Source organism: Salminus brasiliensis, chromosome 10, assembly GCF_030463535.1.
Source record: "Salminus brasiliensis chromosome 10, fSalBra1.hap2, whole genome shotgun sequence".
NCBI classification, from domain to species: Eukaryota; Metazoa; Chordata; class Actinopteri; order Characiformes; family Bryconidae; genus Salminus; species Salminus brasiliensis.
In genome coordinates, this window is record NC_132887.1 from 35594331 (window position 1) to 35616364 (window position 22034).

The 22034-nt window shown below is 42.4% G+C and overlaps 1 protein-coding gene across 1 annotated transcript in view; it reads right to left on the reverse strand.

The window, feature by feature from the left end:
* Positions 1 to 5049: 5049 nt before the first annotated feature.
* The window catches only part of htra1a (HtrA serine peptidase 1a), a 50958-nt gene continuing 33973 nt past the window's right edge, over positions 5050 to 22034 (reverse strand). Inside the window, exons 4-9 of the mRNA XM_072690528.1 lie at positions 15073 to 15267; positions 13240 to 13272; positions 13015 to 13129; positions 11696 to 11753; positions 11509 to 11604; positions 5050 to 5665 (exon numbers count right to left, since the gene is read on the reverse strand). Of these exons, the coding sequence (XP_072546629.1) occupies positions 5497 to 5665; positions 11509 to 11604; positions 11696 to 11753; positions 13015 to 13129; positions 13240 to 13272; positions 15073 to 15267 (666 nt within the window). The 3' untranslated portion in view covers positions 5050 to 5496. The remainder of the gene's footprint in view (positions 5666 to 11508; positions 11605 to 11695; positions 11754 to 13014; positions 13130 to 13239; positions 13273 to 15072; positions 15268 to 22034) is intronic.

Genomic DNA, 22034 nt, shown 5'->3' on the forward strand with positions numbered 1-22034 from the left:
GACTTAAATTTACTTTTATTTAACCAGAAGTTATATTTTTGCCTTGAAACGACACAGGCATCTCCCAGGAGATAACACGATGATGTACAAGAGGTATCATTGTGGGAAAAAGTATTTCTCAGCTTTTATACACATTTGAACAAAAAGTGGCATGTCCAAAATTATTCATACCCTTTGAAAACTGTCACAGTATATGGGAAAATCCAAAGTTCTATACCATTCCAAATAGTCCAAGCTGTTTTAAAGCATCCTAATTACCCTGATTCACTGGGAACAGCTGTTTTAATCAACTCAACAGGAGAAAAACAGCAGCTCTCTGCAGTTGGTTTGTGGACAGTCATGGCTAAGACAAAGGAGCTCACTAAGGACCTGCGGCTGTGCATTGTGGCCGCTCACAAGTCAGGAAAGGGCTATAAAGCCATATCAAAATGTTTTCAAGTTCCAGTGGCTACAGTGCAAAGTATTATTAAAAAATACAAGAAGTTCCGCACTGTGGAAAATCTCAGAAGATGTGGTCGGAAGCCAAAAGTGACACCTGTGCTGGCCAGGAGAATAGTGAGAGAGGTGAAGAAAAATCCAAGGATCACCACCAAGGCCATCCTGGTGAATCTGGACTCTGCTGGTGGCGACATCTTAAGGCAGACAGTTCAACGGACACTGCACACTGCTGGGTTCCACGGACGCAGGCCAAGGAGGACACCACTTCTCCAGAAAAGGCACACAAAAGCCCGCTTGACCTTTGCAAATGCTCATCTGGACAAAGAAGAAGACTTCTGGTGTTCTGTTTTATGGTCAGATGAAACAAAAATTGAATTGTTTGGCCACAATGATGTGTGCACCATTTGGCGTAAAAAAGGAGAAGCCTTCAACCCTAAGAACACCATCCCCACTGTCAAACATGGTGGTGGGAACCTAATGTTTTGGGGGTGTTTTTCAGCCAATGGACCAGGGAACTTGATCGCAGTAAATGGCACCATGAAAAAAGAGCAATACATCAAGATTCTCAACAACAACATCAGGCAGTCTGCAGAGAAACTTGTCCTTGGGAACCGGTGGACGTTTCAGCACGACAACGACCCAAAACACACAGCCAAAGTGGTGAAGAAATGGTTAGCAGACAAAAACATTAATGTTTTGCAGTGGTCCAGCCAGAGTCCTGACTTGAATCCAATTGAGAATCTGTGGAGGGAGCTAAAGATCAGGGTGATCAAGAGTTGGAGCTCATCACTAAAGATGAATGGGCAAAAATACCAGTGGAGACATGCAAAAAGCTGGTCAGCAATTACAGGAAGCGTTTGATTGCTGTAATAGCCAATAAAGGCTTTTCTATTAATTATTGAGAAGGGTGTGAATAATTTTGGACATGCCACTTTTTGTTCAAATGTGTATAAAAGCTGAGAAATATTTTTTCCCACAATGATGCCTCTTGTACATCATCGTGTTATCTCCTGGGAGATGCCTGTGTCATTTCCAGGCAAAAATATAACTTCTGGTTAAATAAAAGTAAATTTAAGTCAAACTTTGACAGGGGTATGAATACTTTCGGGCATGACTGTATATATATATATATATGTTTGTAAAATTATAATTAATTAATACAAGCAAACTAAACTGTACATATATAATGTGTGTATATATATTACTGTATAACTGTGCATATATTATATATGTACAGTTTAGTTTCCTTGTATTAATTTAATTTAATATATAATAAATATATAAATATGTATGTATGTATGTATGTATGTATGTATATATCCAAAATGACCAGTTTAGCTCCAGCTATTCTTCTTACCATTGTTTTTTGAATGAGCCACAATAAGAAGGGCAGCCAATCAGAACACTGAAAAACAGAATGGGCAGTGCAGTTTAGCCACGCCCATTTACATTGAAGTTATAAGAAGTGCAATATCGCCTTTAGACATGCAGCCAATCATAACTGCAAAACAGCCGGAATGTACTCCTTGTGTGATGTCACGGCCGGAAAAAACACTTCATTTGCATATTTGTATATGGAATCTGCAGTTTAGCCACACCCAGTCATGTTGCACTTAAACACGTTGCACTGCTTTTCAAAAGAGCCACATTCATAAGGGCAGCCAATAAGAACACAGCTCATTTTCATATATGCGTCTTAAAGGGACAGTCTTTTTAATTGTAAGGGGTTAAAACAGGTTGGTAAATGCATTAAGTTATGACTGTTTTTGACCAAACAAACCTATGTTTGACCAAGTAAAACACACCAAGACAAAGAAAGTGGTGCCTCGGGGAAATAAACAAGAAAAAAGTAAGATATGAGCCCTTATTAAATATGAATCCCTCCTATGAGCAGGATTTGCATGTTGTTTTTCGTCAGATCTGGGGCATTTGCTTTTCTTTCGCATGCTAGCTTTGTTTTCCAACCAGTGTGTGTGTGTGTGTATGTATGTATGTGTGTGTAATGTTGATGAGTGAACACATGTCCACCAGCTTTACACACAATACAGAGAAAGAGAAAAGCTGCAATAAATCCAAACCAGACACACAGGATGTTTTCTGCGCTGGCCACTGGGCGTAAGTCCGTGGTTTTCTGCCACACGTGTTTCTGCTGGACTGCATTAGAGGTGAACACTTAGGTGGAGGAAAATTATATATATTTTGTTTTCTTCCTTTTTTTTTTTTTTTTTTTTTTTTTACAGTAATCTGAATCCTTATGAACAAAACAGCCTGGTCAGCTCAAGCTCGTCTCTCAAACCATGCTGGTTGACCAGCATGCCCATCATAGTGTCCAGCATCCCCAAGCTGTTCGATCAGCATGACCAAAATCAAATGTGACCTACACTTTTCTGGTCAGGAGCTGGCTTTCCAGATAGCTTACCAGCGTAGGGTATTCAGGGTTTTCACCTGGATGACCAACTCTTCAACCATCTTGACCTTCAGCTAATGCCTGGCATTGGCCATGGAAACCATGCACAGCTTTTCCAGGGGGTCCCATTTTATTGGCAACGCTTGGAGATCATAAAAGCTGTGCATGTGCAACACCTGTGTAAGCTGTGGTGCCTCAAAATGGAAAACTGCATTTATCTTGGTGTAGCTGAGTAATGAGAGAGTTTGGTACATGGAAGTGACAAACTGTGAACTTCTGTCCTCCTTCAACAGCAAAAAATGTGGGGAAAACGGATGGAGGCTCTTATTAGCTGGCTAACCGGACACCTTGACCATCACAGACCAGCTTACACCACTTCCTTCACCGAATGCAGTGCATCAGTCCGTGCATTGGCGTCTTGCTGCTGTCATCCGAGCCAAGGGCAGTTCATCCCACTGTTAGGTAGGTGGTCATAATATTCTGATATGACTGTGTATAGACAGTTATAAAGGCAAAATGACGTGATAATTGACGTCCTGAAAGGCTTATGTAGGTGCCCTGTAGGCTTACCAATGCTGCCCTTGAGTAAAGTGAAGCTAAAGTTAGAACAGATGGAGCTCCACCTTACTAGTGTATTTGGAGACCTGACGCAACGCCCAATGTGTGCATGGCAACATCCTCTATGCCTTCATTAATGGTCAGGTTCTGACCACAAGGCTGCTCTTAGCAAGGTCTTTTAGGGTGGTGGTCCACTCTCAACGTAGCAGTGGTGTGGGCAACTGTGCCTGACGCACTAATACCAGTACCACACACATTGCCATTTCGGTGTCACTGCTGTGCTGAGACCAGTTCACCAGCCCAGTATTATGCAGGCAGTGAACTTGTGGTCAGAAACTGACAAGTGATAATTGCTGTAGAGGGGAAGCTTGGTCTGGGCTCAAGTCTGTAAGTCAAACTAAAAGTAAGTAGCAGTCTCCACAGGATTTTGAAAGATTGCTGTGAGCCTTTGATTGCATTTAGCCACAAGAGCATTTGTGAGGTCCGGTACTGATGTCTGATGACTAGTTTTAGATCACAAACTCATCCTAAAGGTATCGGAAGGAGTTCCGTCACTACAGGGAGCACAGTTGCACAAGAACGGTCATATCCCTTCAGCTGATGCCTAGTATTGGGCATGTGCAGTAACCATGTGCAGCTTGGTTAGCATGTCCAGAGAGTCCCATTGTATTGGCAACACCGGCAATACCTTTTTTTATGAAGATTATAGAAGCTGTTCATGTGCAACACCTGTGTAAACAGTTTTGCCCTGGAATAGAAAGCTGCATTTATCTTGGCATAGCTGAGTAATGAGACTTTGGTACATGTAAGTGACAACCACAAGGTTTCTGTCCTCCTTCAAAAGCAAAATCCACGTAATTGAAACTGTGCTGTAAAGCAGGCCACTTACCAAACCCTGTATGACCCAATTATGCCCAATTGCATAAACCCAGCGAAACACTAGCGAAAGCCTTTCAAGGATGAACACAAGAGCTAATTCAGGAGACTTTCATAATACCCATAGGTTTAGATCCAGAGATAAAGCTAACGCTAGCCAATCAGGTGAGGCACTTCTCAACTTCACCTGAAGTGCTGCTGCAGGTATCCACACAACGGGCTACCAGGTAGAGAGTCGCACCTAGTGGGGAGGCAGATGAAGCTAGCCGTCTCCTAAAACCTGACCCTACCAGACCCTACTCTAATCTCTCTCTTAAATAGATAACTGGACCCCATGCAGACTGGACACAAAGACGTCCCCAAGGGGACAGCAGCATTATCCAGTCTATCCAAGCCTTTGAAATAAATACATAAAGATGTTCTTGTTAATTTTTTAAAAACCCTAAAGGCTAGGCTATGCTGTATGTCATCACGGTGATGTAAACCAGCCAAAAAGCCCCCCCCCCTTTGCTTGAGCAAATTGTGAAGGGAATATTGGCGGGTTTCATTCTGAGATAAAAAAAAAATAACAGGGTGGATTTTAATGCATTTGTCCCCCGAACACTTGATCTACCTTGATCCTTTGGGATCTTTAATGAGGCTGAATTCACTCATAAGAAGGTGTGTTGACCGACTTTTGGTTATATAGTGTATGAGGTGTATAAGGTTGATGTTGAGTGCGGTGAAGATCACTGCTATAGCGTTTCACACTCCTCATCGAGTTCAATGTCTTTGAAAGCGAAAACATCAAATGTCTTTTATTCTTTTTTTTCATACATAAAGAAAAAAGGTTTTATTTTACAAAAAAATGGTATAAAATCCAACAGTTTAAAGTTCTGACTTTTGCAAATTGCTGTACATTGGCATCGATGGGCTAGATATGGGCTGGGAAAAACTTTGAGAACTAACCATGGCTTATTTGTAGTAGTAAACAGTAGTAACATTATTTTTTCTTAGTAATACAATATTTAAAAAAAAAAAAAAAAAAAAAAAAGACACAATACATGTGAAGAAGGATCTACACCAATGTACTTAGTACAGTCTCTAAGGCAGGGCCTTCACCCTGCCGGTCATCAGAAGGCCATTGGCATTTGGCCAAAGTCACTCCAGTGGGTGTGACCTCAGACATGCCCAGTGAGTTCATTGCTGTGGAGAATGAGCACCAGCTCCAGTCAAGGTCAAGGGTCAATTTCCATGGGGACCACGGTGAGCATGATGTCCTCGTTGCTGCGGCGAACGACCATGCGTAGCGTTGCGTCTTTTTTGATGGCAGCGCTGACGTCTGTTGCCGAGGAGATCCGTTGACCATTGATGGAGATGATGACATCGTGCTCCTTCAGGCCGCCGCTGGATAAGAAAACGAAAGAGAAACAAAGAAGATAAAAGCTGTCACACGTATTGCACACGCGTTCATACAGAAATACATGTACAGTCGTGTGAAAAAATAAGGACACCCATAAAGAAAACCATTTGTCTTTTTAAACATATTTAAACCCTGCTGAAAAATCCAGCTCAAGACCAGCTTTTGCTGGTAGCTGGTTTCAGATGGTCTAAGCTGCTCTTTGATGGTCAAGGTGGTTGAAAAGCTGGTCATCCTGGCAAAATCATTCCCTATGCTGGTAAGCTAGCTGGTTAACATAGCATATAGTATGTTGCATTTGATTTTGGTCATACTGGGTGACCAGATTGGTCTTGTTGCTCATGGTGGTCAACTAGATTGGTCATGCTGGTCAGATGGCCAGTTGACAAATGACAAAAAGTGTGAGACTTTAGTATTCAACTGAAATCATAAAGAAGGTTGTAGATGCAGAGGAGTCTGCAAAAGGCATTTAAAAAAGATCTCAGAACAGTTGATTTAAAAAAAAATTGTTTCACTGTCTGCAAAATGATTTCCAAGTAAAACAACTGTTTGCACAAATTTGATTTTCATGAAAGGAGGAAGCCCTATCCAAACCTCATTGTTCCAGAAGTCCTGGTCTTTGTCTAGATGTTCTCTGGTTGCCCTTGACTCTTGTAATCGTGGCACATGTGAAGGTCTAGGACGCATGTCGGAAGCTGACTGAACAGTCGGCTCTCGTAGTGGACCTGAGAGACTTTGAGGGACTTTAAGGTCCAATTAATTCTGTCCATAGGATTGGGTTGTAGCATCTGCTGGGACAGCAAAGCTTGCAGGGGGCTCGTGCTGGGGTACATTTGTATAGCTGCAGACCAGTCAGAGTGCAGAACTCTATACTCGATACTAACCCCTGCCTACTGTTAACTGTGAGTGGCAGAGAACCGTGCTGAGCTGCCATCACTCCAATGTCTAGTTCTTTGTTATGTAACCTGGTCAATTCCTGGAACCTAACCTGGACAACAAGAATAAAAAAAAAATCGCGCCACAAACCACAAGTACCACCTTCGGAGTGAGCTGGTTTGGTGGCATATTCAGGACCAATTAAGGCACAGCTTAGCCTTAATGTTTTGGCTCATTTATCTATTGCGCATACAGTGAAGGTATGATTTACATATATAATGTTCCAAATAGTCTTCTTCCAAATGGCACTGAAAGAATGAGAGAACAAGGGGTTGACCTAAAAAAAAAAAAAAAAAAAGCCAGACTGTAAGGCGAACAAGCCCCATTACTGTCACTGTTTTTGATAAAGGGCACTCCAGTGTAATTACTGAGACTGAAACTCCTCCAGTACAAATCAAACATGAGTGCATTTCCCAGAATCTTGTTGTGGCCATTTCCAAAGCAAATACTAACAGTCATATGCAGTGTATTTATTTGCAAGTTGGTGCTGAACTAACCCCCTTATCCAAAAAAACCCACAAGAACCTCCCAGCAAAAAAGAGCAGTAAATAGTAGCATAGTTTCTTCAGCTGCTGTCATCTTCATTAGTGACCTAACCATTGTTGTTCAATATCAGAAGTATTGGTTCCTACTAGTGGGTAGGGTTATGTCAGCCAGTCAGTTCTGTCTATTGAATATAGGTTTTTTTTTTGGTTTGTTTGTTTGTTTGTTTTTTTTTTACTTCCAGATTGACAAAAAGTCTGTGTGTATGTATAAGCAGTCTCGAGTTTGTATAGGCAAGTTTCAAGTAATGGCCATTAACAGTTACAAAAAAGGCAAGTGAATACCTGGATATCTGGAATTACCTAGATTTCTGCATCGCTTACTAATAAGTGTAGCAATTAACAAACAAACCGTTGCACTGTCCATGTCCTTTATTGAGCGCATTGAGTAAACATCCATACTGCAGGCTAGAAAAAGTAAGTGAACCTCAGTATTAATGACTTCTCCAAGAGGTAATTGGCAAAGGATGTTTCAGTTAAACATGACATTAAGCTGTTCCTCTGGAGAAAGACTGATTAGTGAAAGTATGTTTTAATGTGAGACCCTGGAATGAATTCAAAGCTGTATCGGCTGTATCGTTTTATAGGAAATGTTGGGTGATGCAACAAGACAATGACCCAAAGCACACGTCACTCGACTAAAGAAAGGCTGAAAAAGAAAGATTTGTGTTTTGACTTTAACTCTATTGAGATGCTGTATTATTTCCTGAAATGACTTTCCAGAAATACTGATGACTGAAGCCCATTTGTTGGGAGGAATAGTCCAAAATTTCTCAAATCTTTTAAGCTTATTTGAAGCTAATATAAATGTTTGTTGGAGGTGAGTGCTGGTAAAGTGGGATCTACAGGTTACTGAAGTAAACTTGATGGTTCACTTACTTTTTCTAGCCTGCACTATGCACTATGGATGTTTATGCAATGTGCTCCATAAAAGACATGAGCAGTACAGTAAACTCTTTGTTATCCAAGTGACAATTATATACAACCACAATCTAACTAAACTGTTAAAACCCAATCGGACCACATTTTATTACTAATAAATGCAGACATCGGAGTTCATTTACTTTTTCTTGAAATTGTACATGAAGGGTAACTGGCTGGAAGAGAACTGACTGGGTATTTCCAAGTAATAAGTCCAAGTCTGAGTCAATGATGTCAAAGTCCAGTCTTGATTGTCTTCCCCCATATTTCGTCATTGCTAATCCCCCGCATCTAGCTATCCACCTATCACACGGATGACACCACAGCTGGGAGGATAAAGACTCCCTTGGACTCGGATGGCCGTGACATTGCCAGGAATCTCCCAGTCTAATGATGGGGTTAACTTGGACAGTTGCGCCACTCACAGAAAAGTTAAGTCGTTATTGAATTTGGTAAAATCTCAAGTCATCAGATGATTCAAATCCAACTGTAGCTTTAACACTTCAGGGAATTAGCTGTAACAGTCAAATGCGGGATGTTTTTGCATGGAAAGATAGACAGTTATTTTCGGCAGCAGTGAGCTTCAGACCAAGAAGCCTGGCATTTGAAGCTCATCAGTCTCCACAGAGTGAGTCATGAGTGTGGCAGGAAGAGCCTGTGGTTAGCCTGTGTGTGTGTATATGAGCTGAACACACAAAGCACCCGGTCCAGGGACATGCAATATTAGAACTCCAGTAATGGGTGTGTACTTTTGGGAAGTTACAACGGGCTGACAACTTGCCTGCACATATTAAAAATCTCAAGGAAGGTATATTAAATAAAATAAAATAAATAAATAAACATGGCAATCTGTAAACATGATTTAAATACGGCTTAAAACTGCAAAAACTGAACCAAACTATCTAATTAAGACTATAGGGGCGTTTCAGACCAACTAGCGATTGACCGCAGTGCAGCCACAGCAACCTAAACAACTCCGTAACAGCAGGGTTGGTTGCAGCTCTGAATCTGTGAGAGATATCGGATTACTGAAGTAACGGGCCGCTCAACCGGGAGTTGCGACTGTTCGCGGCGAAGGCAAGCAGGAATTGGGCCAAGACGCCATGCAAACGTTAGCATATTTACATTCTGGCCTAAAATTTAGCATATAAAACAACCGGCAAGCTTTCCTAGTTATTTGTGAGGAGGAGAAATGCAGAGGTGAGCCACTGGTCCTTTAAGGCCTTCAGAGAGGCCTTAAATAGTTCTACACTGCAGAGCACTCCAAGAACGTGCTTCACTACTGCACACTGTGAGTAATATCTGTTAATGCCACATAGAAGACACCAGAGGGCACACTGCTGGAGTCATAAAAACAAAGGATCGGACTTTTGTGAGGCTTAAAATAACTGATACCCAATTCATTAAAATAGCCTGGATTGGTCCCATTTGCTGCCTACTGGTTAAGACTGGGTCATCCCTACACAATACGATATTCTAACTTTGGTGAAGCGGGCAGGACAGTTCAGCATTCTGTGGAATATCTTGCAGTATTATTTAACCGGAACTATCCACATGCTTCTTTCACTTTGTGACTATTCTGTATCTCTCAGCTCGTCCCAAAAAGCGCCGTTCTTGAGTGTAGCTCCACTTGCCGTCTATAGAGGAAGGCCATAAGCAAGAAATGCCAGTTCTCGCATAATGCTGCTTTAAACTAATGCTATCAAAATACTCAGTCCCTAGTGGTCGCTCAGGCTCAATACCAGATGTTTGGTTTGTGTGGGTTGGGACTGCAGCTAATAGTGGCAGATGGAAAAAATAAGCAGTAAGGAAAACCACTTTCTAATACAGCCTCATATATCGCCCCATCTCTTAAACATTACCAACATAGTTTTTAAACAGACAGTGAATAGTAAAGTCATGCACACAGGCCTACAGCTAACAGACCACAGCACACGGTCACACTTCCAGATTTTCACCATGCCCCCACCAAAGCCCATTGGCATGACTGTGCTTATGACTGTTCCTGAGGTTCTATGACTTGGATAAAAAGTGAAAGTGGATTGAGGCTAAAGTGCTATGCTTGATCAGTGTTCAGCATGTGGGCTGTCCCCATGACACACACACAAATACACACACTTGCATAGTACTGTTAAACTGTGGTCACCGAAAAATACTGAGTGAGAGAATTCTTTGAGGGTGAATAAACATGCGAGTCTGTGAGGCTGAACCTCAGCAGAGGTTCTGTGGGTGGGTTTGAGTGTGTGTGGAACGATGGGGCGGTGGTCTAATATAAATTTGAAACGTGCAGTTTGACCGAGCCAGGTCTTAGGCCAGATTCACACACTGGCAGATTTTCAGGGATGGTAAGAGCAAACAGCATTGCAGTAGCTTCTCTGTCAATTATACGATTCGGTTAACTTGTGCATGTTTTCACTTATTTTTGGTCACGCCGGCAAGTCTTGATGCATGTACAGATACTCAGCTGAGGCACATTTAAAGCAACATTATGTAGCGTTTTCACTTAACAGCTTCACAATCGTGATCCACTGACCTGTAATAGGGAGGATAGTGCCACTATTTTTGCTGCAGGTAGAAATAAGCGAGCACACCAGTCAGTTGTGGCAAATCGGTCGCCATGGGCAATGGACGCAGTTTGACTGATGTTTAAAAGGGCAGGATAATGTGGTACTGGGACAACAGGTGGTAGCTCCTTGGAAAATGCTTGTTGCTGCTTCACACTGTGCATGTTGCTAATTGCAGTATAGAACTTTGGAGAGGCAGGCAGGACAGTGCTAGTAAGAACTGCGTAACACTGCGTAATGCTGCATAACCACTGCGAGTCATATTTGTGCCTCAGTCCACATGCTTCTTTCACCTGTATCTCTAATTTTGTAACACTGAAGCATATCCTTCTTGATGGTGCTTCAGAATGCAAATTCCAATTCCCGACTGTAGGGGATAAACCCAGGAGCAAGAAATGCCAATTCTCGCATAATGCTGCTTTAATTATTATTATTTTTTTGGTTCTGGCAGTTAACCCAACCGTTCGTAACTCCCCCTAGCACTAGCAATGCTTCCGACACTGTGAGGGTAAGTCCCACTTGATACAATACGTGCAAAGCCAGCCACCAGCTCTTTTAAAAAGGAAAGCACAAGGTCTCTAGCTCCAACGCTGGCCAACATTTGCTTAAGACCAATGAGTGCCATCTACCTACTTGGAGAGAGCATGGGTGGAGCCAGTTGTGCTCTCTCTGACTCCGGTCGCTGATGGCAAAGCGACATGGCTTGAGATTCGAACTTGCAATATGTTTGGATTGAGAATAATGTCTAAAGGTCTGAAGAACCTCCCACTGATGTGTTGGTTCTTTACCAATTTCTGTTCACACCAGCCTCTCCTCCTCCTTTGTTTATCGCCCTGGCTTAGCACAATGGGAAGTGAAGGTACTTACACAGCAGCTGGGGTTTTGGTGATGACCTCAATGACATAGGCCCCAGATGTAATATCAGGAAAGTCCCTCTGTTTGGCTTTCAGCTCCTTAGCCAACCTGGAGAAAGAAAAAATATAAATTCTTGGAAAGGAATCACTCGAAGTGCATATTTGCCTTCATATATGAGCTCAACAGCTTGAATACTAACGCAGGGGTCATGGTCATCATTCGGACACCGATGTATTTCTTCTTTGCTCCTCCTCTACCTGTACAAAACCCAAATGGAGAAGACAAGTCAATTTACTGAAACTGTGGTAAAGAAAATGGACCACATTAATCCCACAATACTGTTTAAGGAGTATTGGAGTATTCCAGTGTTATTCCAGAGTCTCTTTCAGTCACATCCACATTGTACTGTTGGATACCATAGAGAATGGCGTTAGTGTATTTCTTTAAACAGAAGTCACTGGGCAGTTGCTGATTGTCAGGAATACATGACTATACAATGTGAGTTTAAAACTACTACTACAGCATTGCACTACCACTGTAGAGGTCTTCAGATCAGACAGCTATGGGAGAACGGTTTAACCAAGCTGTTTTTATGACGTTTTACCCGACTTTCAAACTCGAACCACACCCTAAAAAGTAGTTCTGGTTACTTTTGCCTCACCTAAGGTTTTCTGGTATCCATGCATGATCAGACTCCACCCACACTGTGCTACACTATTTCCACAAATTCTTCCCTCTGCAAAACTAGCGCCATCTCCGAAAGAACAACGACACCACAACGCCGCAGACAGGCGTTATACACTGTCTCCCCACTGTCCATCATATCAGACCATTATAACCACCCATGGTTTGGAATGAATGCGGCCCAGGCCACCACAGGCCCATGCCATGGGACCAAATTTGCTGCAGGTACAAATAAGCGAGCACACCAGTCAGTTGTGGCAAAGCGAACACCATGGGCAATGGACGCAGATTGACTGATGTTTAAAAGGGCAGGATAATAGAGTACCAGGACAACAGGTGATAGCTCCTCAGAAAGCGCTTTTCACACATCGAGCCCCTCCCATAACGGTGATGCCCCATGTGGCACTGATGCCAGAGGGAAACAATGATTCTGGCAAGTGGTAGAGAGCAATCAACCCACCACTGTTGACCAGCTAACCTTCATAATGAGCACCTTACATCACCTAATGCTGTCTATGCCAGGATGGCGCTCTAGTGTCGTTCAAGACAAAGGGTGGTTATTCCCACTATTAGGGGGTCTTAATATTCCCATGTTACTGTATATAATCACATATGTTTATAGCTGTTTTTCACTGAATTCAGCAGCTGCCCAGCTTTAAGTTTGGTGGTCTCTTATTTTTATGCACAGGAAAGAGCATCAAAGTTATTCTTTGAGGTAAACGACTGTACACAAATTCAACAGTCGGCTTAGGTTGTTAAACAACTGGAGTATTCCTTTAATGTGCATTAATAAAGATGCAGCCGACTAGTGCAATAGTACAAACTTGGCACCACCTCTGGACTGTCTGTCGTAGGACTCGGACAGGAACTGACTGATCTTGTCTGAAGGAATGGCGAAGGAGATCCCTGCTGTAACCTTTAGAGTGTTTATCCCGATCACCTCACCATCCTGCGGACATGAGAGCATCGTATGAGTTCTCAAAATAACATGCGTTTACCAGCTCTCACATAAACACACATTACTATAACAGTGATCAATAAAATCAGAGAGATGCTCACCAGATTAACTAGAGGTCCTCCAGAGTTTCCATACTGTTGGAACGAAGGGAGAAAAAAGTAAGCCGTTCAATAGGATGACATGTAAACGGCTGAAACACCGTGTTAAAGTATGGCAGCATTAAAACTGCAGGCTGAAATGATTAACTTGGCCCTGACTCACCAGAAGACTCACTAGAAATCTGTGTATTTTAATGTGTTTAGTCAAATCTGGAAGGCCTACTCACTCTAGCACATTTTTCCACAAGAAGGTCCGGGGTCTTTTTGTAAATTGTATACGTTTGGTCACACTAAAGAACTTATTTACATGAGCTGAATCTTCCTACACCTGACACTGATTGGGTTGTAGAAGAATGTGTGACTGACAGCCTTTCCTGGATAAAATGAATGAACAGCCTTTTAATTAAGAACTTCAGGCACAGGAAATAAGTTAAAATTCGCAGAATGATCGCGCTCGGCTTGCAGCAAATTTATCGTACCCGACAGACAAGGAACATTACATTTCATTCTGCTTTTCCAGTTCGTCTGATGGGTGATGATGGCCTGCCTCAACTGCCTGTAATTAGTCCAAAAGTCCGAACCATCCAAAAAAAGGTGTTTTTACACTAGAGACGAACCAAACCATGGTTCAGTTGATCCAGACCGAGACTACTTCTTTTAGTCAGACCACATTTGGTCCTTTGGTTCAGACCATGGTTCGCAACACGTTTCACTTTGGTAGGTGCTACCGCACCCTTACTCTTGTCTTTACTGCATCTAAAAGTAAGCAACTTTTAAGCAACTCTAAAGACTTCAATGATATGTATGTATGTATTACTGAAAAGGGTATTTCCTCTGGAAACCTCTTGGAGAAAACTGCTCTAATACTAGTCAATAAAAATGAATGACTCCCAAGAACTTGCATTACGTCAACGAGAGTGGTGCACTGTTCCACTGTGTTGAATTGCATGTAAAAACATGGTAGGAGGTTTGGGTAAACAGCACAAATTACCAAAGTTTTAAATACAACCTTAAGACATGACAAACCAAATGTGCAATCATTGCATTGCAGTACTTGCCCAGTAATAACCTGCCCAAGGACTACAGATAAAAAAAAAGAGCTTATTAGCTAACTCTGGCACATTACATTGGCATGAAAATGTTGATTAATGTCCAATGTTGTATCTGGTTAAATAAATAAATAAAAATAAATAAATATATAAATAAATAGTATGTCAGACAAAGAAAACCTTACCTGCAGCAGAATCAGAAAATCGGTGAACTAATCGTTATTAACATATTTTTTCTCTTTCTGTATATATGTTCTGAGGCCTGTTTTTATCAAAACCAGCTTTTCTTTATGTTGCGAGCCAAAAATCTCCTCCATCCTCCGTCAATCATCATAAATCATTTCTAACCAAATTTCTAACTGAAAATTACAATCACAGAAGCACGTCCTAGTATATTCTTCATACCTGGATTTACGCAATTATTTTTGTTGTTCTAAATGATGTAAAACTTGATTTAACCAGTATAAAAAAATACTTTTAAAATGTAGCTTCTGTAAAGTCCTTACTCTGGAGAGTGCAATTAAAACAAAACAAAAAAATCATTAAATTCTAACAAAGTTTTTGTTGTCAAAACAAGGCATATGTCTACATATTGAAGTAGACGGTGTTTTATTTGCATATCAAAAAAATCCAAATGTAAACTTTCCACACATGCTTATTTAAATTCCTCGCTGCTAAATAATGCTGAAATGCTCCACCTCGGTAACTGCTATGCTTCATAGCAGTTACATAGCAGTTAATAATGCTGAAATGCTCCACCTCGGTAACTGCTATGCTTCACACTTACATTAATGATGGCGTCAGTCTGAATGTAGTCCATGTCAGAGTTCCTCAGGCCCAGCTCCTTGCCACCTCTCTGAGTGGTGCTCACGATCCCTGTGGTTACCGTATTCTGGAGGGAAAACGGGCTGCCGATGGCGACCACAAACTCTCCCGGTCTGAGGTCAGCTGACCGGCCCAGCGACAGCACAGGAAGTTTGCTCTGTGGGGCAGGAAATGCCAGAAAAAGAACTTGTATTACTGACAGATGGCTATCAGGGTTTCAGTGTAAAACAGTAAACCATGGAAGGGTGTTGTAACACATCGTAAAGTAGAGAGTCTAGAATCCATTAAGACCTATTAAGCTGAGTGTCTCGCCTGAGGCTCATTCTAAGACTTATCCCCATTTCACTTGTTTATCCCTGTCTGATCGAGCGACTCCCTGGCAATACACTCGCTCACCTAGAGGGAGAATTTATTGATCCCGAAAGACATTGCAAACATCCAGTTTCTGTAATGCTACTGCTCTGATGCAGCTTTATTACTTTACTCTGCTAGCTGACTAATTGGCAAGCATGGCCAACAACAACTAAAATAAAGGAGATATGGTTTCAAACCCAAGCCAGAATTCACTAGAAGCCATTATTCACTAGATTTCTGTCCACTGTGTTCAAACTGATGGCTAGTTGGTGGCTAGCTGATTATGCACACTGAGGCTAACCTAACTGAAGGTGGGTTTCTCCCATTTAAACCTGCACTTTTTGATGTCCCTTTGTCCCCTCCTGGTAAATGTGGCCACTTGTTCACCGTGGTAATAATTAGTTTTGCACCGATAACGATGCCAGTATCGGCGCCAATAACGACACGGTCCTTGCACACAGTATCGGTATCGGCAGTAGAGAGCATCGATACCATGAAGCTGACGCTCTACTTTTTTTTTTATTATTATTAATTTTTTTTAAACATAGAACATTTTTGTTCGCATACTTTTACATTTAAACAACCAATTAAAGCCAGTCGTAAATACATGATAATGGAACTTATACATTAGCAGTTTTTGTTTCCATGTGGGTTTTTTTGTTTGTTTGTTTTTTTTTGGTTCTGAAACCAAAAGTTGAGTTTAAGCAGCTTGTTTTCAGCACTCTGAAATATCGATTTTTAAATACCCATAAAAAACGTCTTTGCCAGATTATGCTTCCTTACTTTTGTGTTTCTGCGTTGTGGCAAATCAGTCATTTTTTCAGAGCTCTGAAACCTTTCAAATGTGCAGTTCCTCAACCAGTAAATGCTGTTCTTTCAATCTTATTATATCTTATTTGGGATGAGGATATAAAAAAAGTACAATCTATTAAAAGTGGAAGGCTATAAATATCAGGATTAATCAGGCCATCTATCCAGTATTTAAGTTGAGTTGGTATCAGTATTGTTACTCGGTATCTGTACTCGGCATATTTGAAAATCTGGTATCGGTATCAGAAAGTAAAAAGTGGTATCAGTGCATCCCTGCTTATAATGCACTTTCAGGTGGCATGTCAAAGCTGGTGAGTGAGCATCGGTTTTAGCAATGTAGCAAAAAGCTATTCGTTATATAAATGGATATTTTTCACATTCTGGTATGCCAGGGCTGTGATCTACAAGCGACAGTGTGACCAAGCGTTCTAAAACTAGAACGGGGCAGACTAACTTATCCTAACCTTCAGGTGCACTGGTGATCATGTGTCCAGTAAAAAGGAATTAGCATTTTAAATTCGGGCCATGTCTGAAACCTTATCGCCAGGCAGCCTTTCTAACAGGATGGAAAGTTGAATGCCGGAAGGAACACGTGAGGATTGAGACAGGCTTTTTCCATTCCTGCAGGGAATCGTTTCCGGAATCTTCCCTCCCTCCCGACACCAAGGACTCGCTAGAGCTACCAGATTAGCATCACGACAACAGAAACCTGTGTTTAGCTGTGGCGCTGGTGTCCATTTTGTTTACCGACAGTAAAAATAGTTCGAGAACAGACTGCAGGGGAACTGAGACTGATACGGATACCGGAGCCACCAGCGTTCTCACCTCCGTATCTCTGTGTGAATTATGGTCCATTTAAACTAGCAGCTACTGAAACGAGTATTAGCATGGCTTAACTGCCTTCATCTAATCATAAGCTAAGTTTAAAAGCAAATTTAAGCTCATTTAAAGGGACCTTTTGTCTATGAGCTATGTCAAATTTGCTTCTTTAGTTTTGCCCTGACTAATGAGGCTAATGTAGCTAATGTAGCTCATAACCACCAGTTAGCATCAAACAGCAGCAGTGGTCATCTTAAAGCGTAAATTTCTCCAATTCTGGACCGACTTTTCCACACGTTTGTCCATTTTTATACCTAACGATGCTTTACGCTTCTAAGTTTACTTAAATTAACTACAATTACGTGTATATTCGCTCCACTACCGATCTAAAAAGGTGTTGGGAGGTAAGGAGGGGTAAGAAAGAGGCCTATGGTCAAACCCTTTTTTTTTCTCCTCCTCAATACCACTGTGAAGAAGTGACCTTGGGCATTAAAATGGTGACCACCGACTCTGTAACATTATTAACCTCATTCACGCGCTTTAGCCATCCAGGACCGAGGAAGTGAACTGGCAGGCCCGAACAGTAAACTGATCTGGAGGGTCGCGTGGTGAACCCTGAACGAACCGGACCCGAGCTAACCTGAGTAGATTTATAAATAGAAGAGGATAAAGGTGATGATGACTGTTGAGGGGAGGAGATCCCCCACCAGCCCGACTCAGTCCTCTTCTCTTCTTCCACTCAATTGGGACGTGAAACAGGAATAGCGTTATCACTGCCAATGGCCGCTGCTCGGATGATAACAGCATAAACACATGGTAGCACAGGGTTGCCAGGTCTGAGGGAAATCTCCAGCCCACAGTTTGCAGAAACACCGGAACGTAATTACAGCTCGTATTACTCTACGCTTCACAGTTTGGTCTCCTCACCTGGCCCTAAAAAAGACCCAGCGCTACTTAAAAACATAATCCAGGGTTTTCCCATGGCAAATTCCAATCAAAGAGTTGGGCGATAGGAATACATTTTATATCGCTCCAAATATGCTTCACTCTGTTGAATCAAATAACTGATTACACTCTTTGTAATGAAATGTGCAGATAATCAGGGCTTTTTAGTCACTGCCGATATCCACGATGCACTCATAAAAGCATTTTGTGTATCAAAATAACAAAAATTCATCACGATACGATAAAATTGATCATAAAATACGATCATTTTGCCCAGTTCTAACTTTGGCACGCAAATTAGCGCTCCTAGCTCCGGCTACACAGATCTCCAAGCCAAGCTCTAAAGACCCAAAACTGAGGAAATGCTAATGTCAGCTACGTATGTTCCCCACCGGCTCTAAATATACTAATAAAAGTCAGAGACCACACGTTTAGTCTGTCAGGACACCGGATTATCATCTTTCTGATGATTTTCCTGTTTGCAACAGGCTGAGGAAACCAACATGCTAATCACTAACTTGGCTACCTCACAAATGAATCTTCGCTGGCACACAAATCAATGACTGCTACATCCAGTTATTCCGTTTTACACTTTTATACTTATACTGATATCGTACCATAACGTAGCAAGTATGTAATTATCTGACCTGATTATGCTTACTTAAGCATTTTATGGTTTGTGGTATCTGATTTAGCTGGCTTGCTATTGGCAAAGTTGGCTAGCTCCTCGCCAGAGCTAAGCTAGCTCCTTGCCTATATTAGTGCTGTGGACGCTGTGCCATTATAACCATCATAAAAAGAACCATTTTATTCTGGAGAAAACAAAAAGCCTGTTTGTCTGCTAGCGTAATGTTGACGATGTTGGCATCATGCTACTGAAAATGCTGCAGTGTTTATTTCTTATGTCAGTTTTGGTCTGCATTGCTAACGGAGGGACCTGTTCGCCTGATGGCCGTCTGGTGTCAAACTAAGTTGCGCTCATTTTAGCGGAGTGTTTACTCTACTCTGGGTTTACGTACAAATTGGTGGAATTTCCCTGTAAATGCTGCTTGCCCAGTATACCTCTTTTATTGGGAGCCTGGCGGGGGGTTGGGGGTATTAAACACGTGCTTAGAAAGATTAGGTAATGCTGAGCTGAGGGAAAGAGAGTAGAGCGATTATTTTTTATTATTTTTTATTGTTATTTTTATTTTTTTCTTATGCTGTTGCCCTATACCTGCCCTTTGCCACATCGGCCAGCTGGCCTGTAAAAAGTCTATGTTAGCCAGGTGTCTGTGTTTATGACGCTGCATTCTGGAAATACCTCATCGCCAGGGGACACATAAAGAATCATAACTCTAAAATTTACAGAATGAGAACCCTCCAAAAGACGTACGGGTGGGAAGGATCGTTACATGACCTAAGAAAATGATGTAAAGGTTATGATGGTTAATTTCGTTTATAAACCGCCTGCAAACAAAAGGAAGGTTGGTGTAGCATAGTGGGTAACAACACGGCCTTCCATGGCAGACTGGGGTTCAGTTACCCGAACGCTACATGAATGAGAGCGGCCAAGACTCCTAACTCTACATTCTCTTACCTCCGTCACTCTGGATGAGAGAGTTAGCCATATGACATAAACCTAAACAATCAGATTATAAGATGCATAGTAACGAGCACCGCTCCAGACCAGCTTTCACTGTTAGCTGGTTTAAATGGCTTAAGCTGGTCTTTAGTGGTCAAGGTAATGGGAAAGTTGGTCATCCAGGTGAAAACATACCCTACGCTTTTGCTGCTGAGGTGTCTGGACAGCCGAGATACGACTAAGAGCTGAAAGGAATGAAAAAAGATGAGGATAGGAGGGGAACGTTGAATTATTTATGCTGTTTCAGTATAATTTTGTCCCGTTTGTGAATGTTTATGAAGAATAATCACAACTGGTTTGCTTGGCAGCAGCAATTTTAGCAACAGTTTAGCCTAGCTAAAGTAAATTACCTTCCATCATAATACTCTATTACGGTAACTGATCATAATATACATTTTAATACACAGTTTTATGGAAGTTGTTTGCTAGCACGGGGGGGGGGGGTATGTAGATTCATGCATAATTTAAAATGCTATGCTAGGCAACGTTAGCAAGGTAGTATTGTTGGAAGAAGCCGATGGCATGTGAGTGGCATGTGAATGCCACAGTAGCCATGTTGGACCAGGCAGGCGACTAGCATGTGAACGGCAAGGTAGCCATGTTGGACCAGGCAAGCGACTAGCATGTGAACGTCATCGTTGCCCGATGTTGGACCAGGCAGGCGACTAGCATGTAAATGCCACGGTAGTCATGTTGGACCTGGCAGGCGTCTAGCATGTGAATGGCAAGGTAGCCATGTTGGACCAGGCAGGCGACTAGCTTGTGAACGTCATGATTGCGTGATGTTGGACCAGGCAGGCGACTAGCATGAAAACGCGACGGTCGCCATGTTGGACGAGGCTTGCAGCTTGCTCCTCCATTGGGTTTTGGACGCTGTATTTTGGACGCTGTGTTTGTGTTTACTGTCATTTGGTCCGCAGGCCCAGAGCACTGAAGGGAGGGATGATTTTTGTTTGCCGCTAAAAAGCTTAGCCAGGAAGTGAAGGTGCTGGAAAGCCACCATACGTCCCCGCTTCTCTTACACAGAGCAAATTCACCAGCTTATCTGACAAAATAAACATCCAGTGTACTATGAAGTACAAGTCTTATACCCTGCATGTCTACATCTACACAACCAGTAGTTTGATTTGCTCCATAAATATGGTGCCTGTTGCCTGAGACACTATTTGAGGTCAAAAAATAATTTGAGGAAGACACGTGGCTTCAGTGGTTGTTTTGGACAGTGAATAAAATGGCTATTTTTGTTTTGCAGACACAGTGACCCCGTTCCCATCAACAACACTGCGTGATGTGTTTCAGGTAGCCTAGCTTTCAGAGGAATGTAGTCTGGAAATCTGTATGGATTTTATGAGATGATAAACCGTGAGGATGGGACAAGTTGAAACCCGTGTGGCTGTCTGTGTATGCACGCACACATGTTGGCCAGGGGGGGGGGTAGATTTCACTGACAAATTGTTTCCAAACTGTGTGTACACTCATACACACTTACGCAAGCGTGCAATCTAAAGTTCTTCTCCATATTCATGCACGGTTTACATTGTCCCCTGCAATCGCATGACTCAGTTTTACCCTCTGTCTTTTTGGGGAGCCACATGAAAGCAGTGTTCGACCGCAGCCAGGGCCTCTGGGACGTGGGTAATCTAGGGAAACTGCGTGTTCCCGAATGGATTCGTCAGATTCGTCAAACTCCATACGGCCTCCAATACGGCCGAACCTATCTGGGCAGCCGCGGCTTTTCTTTGGCACATGTGGAGCGCTGTGTGGAAACGGGCAGACATGGGAGATTTAAATCAGGGAGGGTTAAATTAGGGTTGAGGGGAGACGTGGAAGTGATTCATTTCCCCACTGCGTCAGTTGCCACAGAAGCAGTTGAGGAGCACCATCACAGTAACCCTGTTACTATGAGGAGTGCAGAGACCTAACAGGGCTTCAGCAGACACAACGTCCAAGGCTGTGTTTACACTGCACATCACAACGTGGTCAGTCACTCACATGTCCTGGTCATATCATCGCAGACTAGGGTTCGATTCTCTGGCTGGGCAACCGCCCCTCCCGTGACTCCCAAAGCTACATTCTCCTACAGAGAGAGACCTCTCGTACGCCCCAACCAAGCATGTGTTCTCCATTGTGTGTACGGGGAACTCTTGCAGCAGTGACCCACTTTAAACCATGAGGCATCAGGGCGGATAAAAGGGGTACAGGCCTGAGGCTGACATTGCTCCCTCCCTCACACACACCCATCAAATGAAGGCCCACTGCATCAGCGGGCTTGCTTACATTAGCATGTGTCTACAAACAATTGGACTCAAAGTGTAGTCAACGTATCTTCTGAAATCAAAGGTATTAATAGGGAATTTATCCACCCTTTTGCT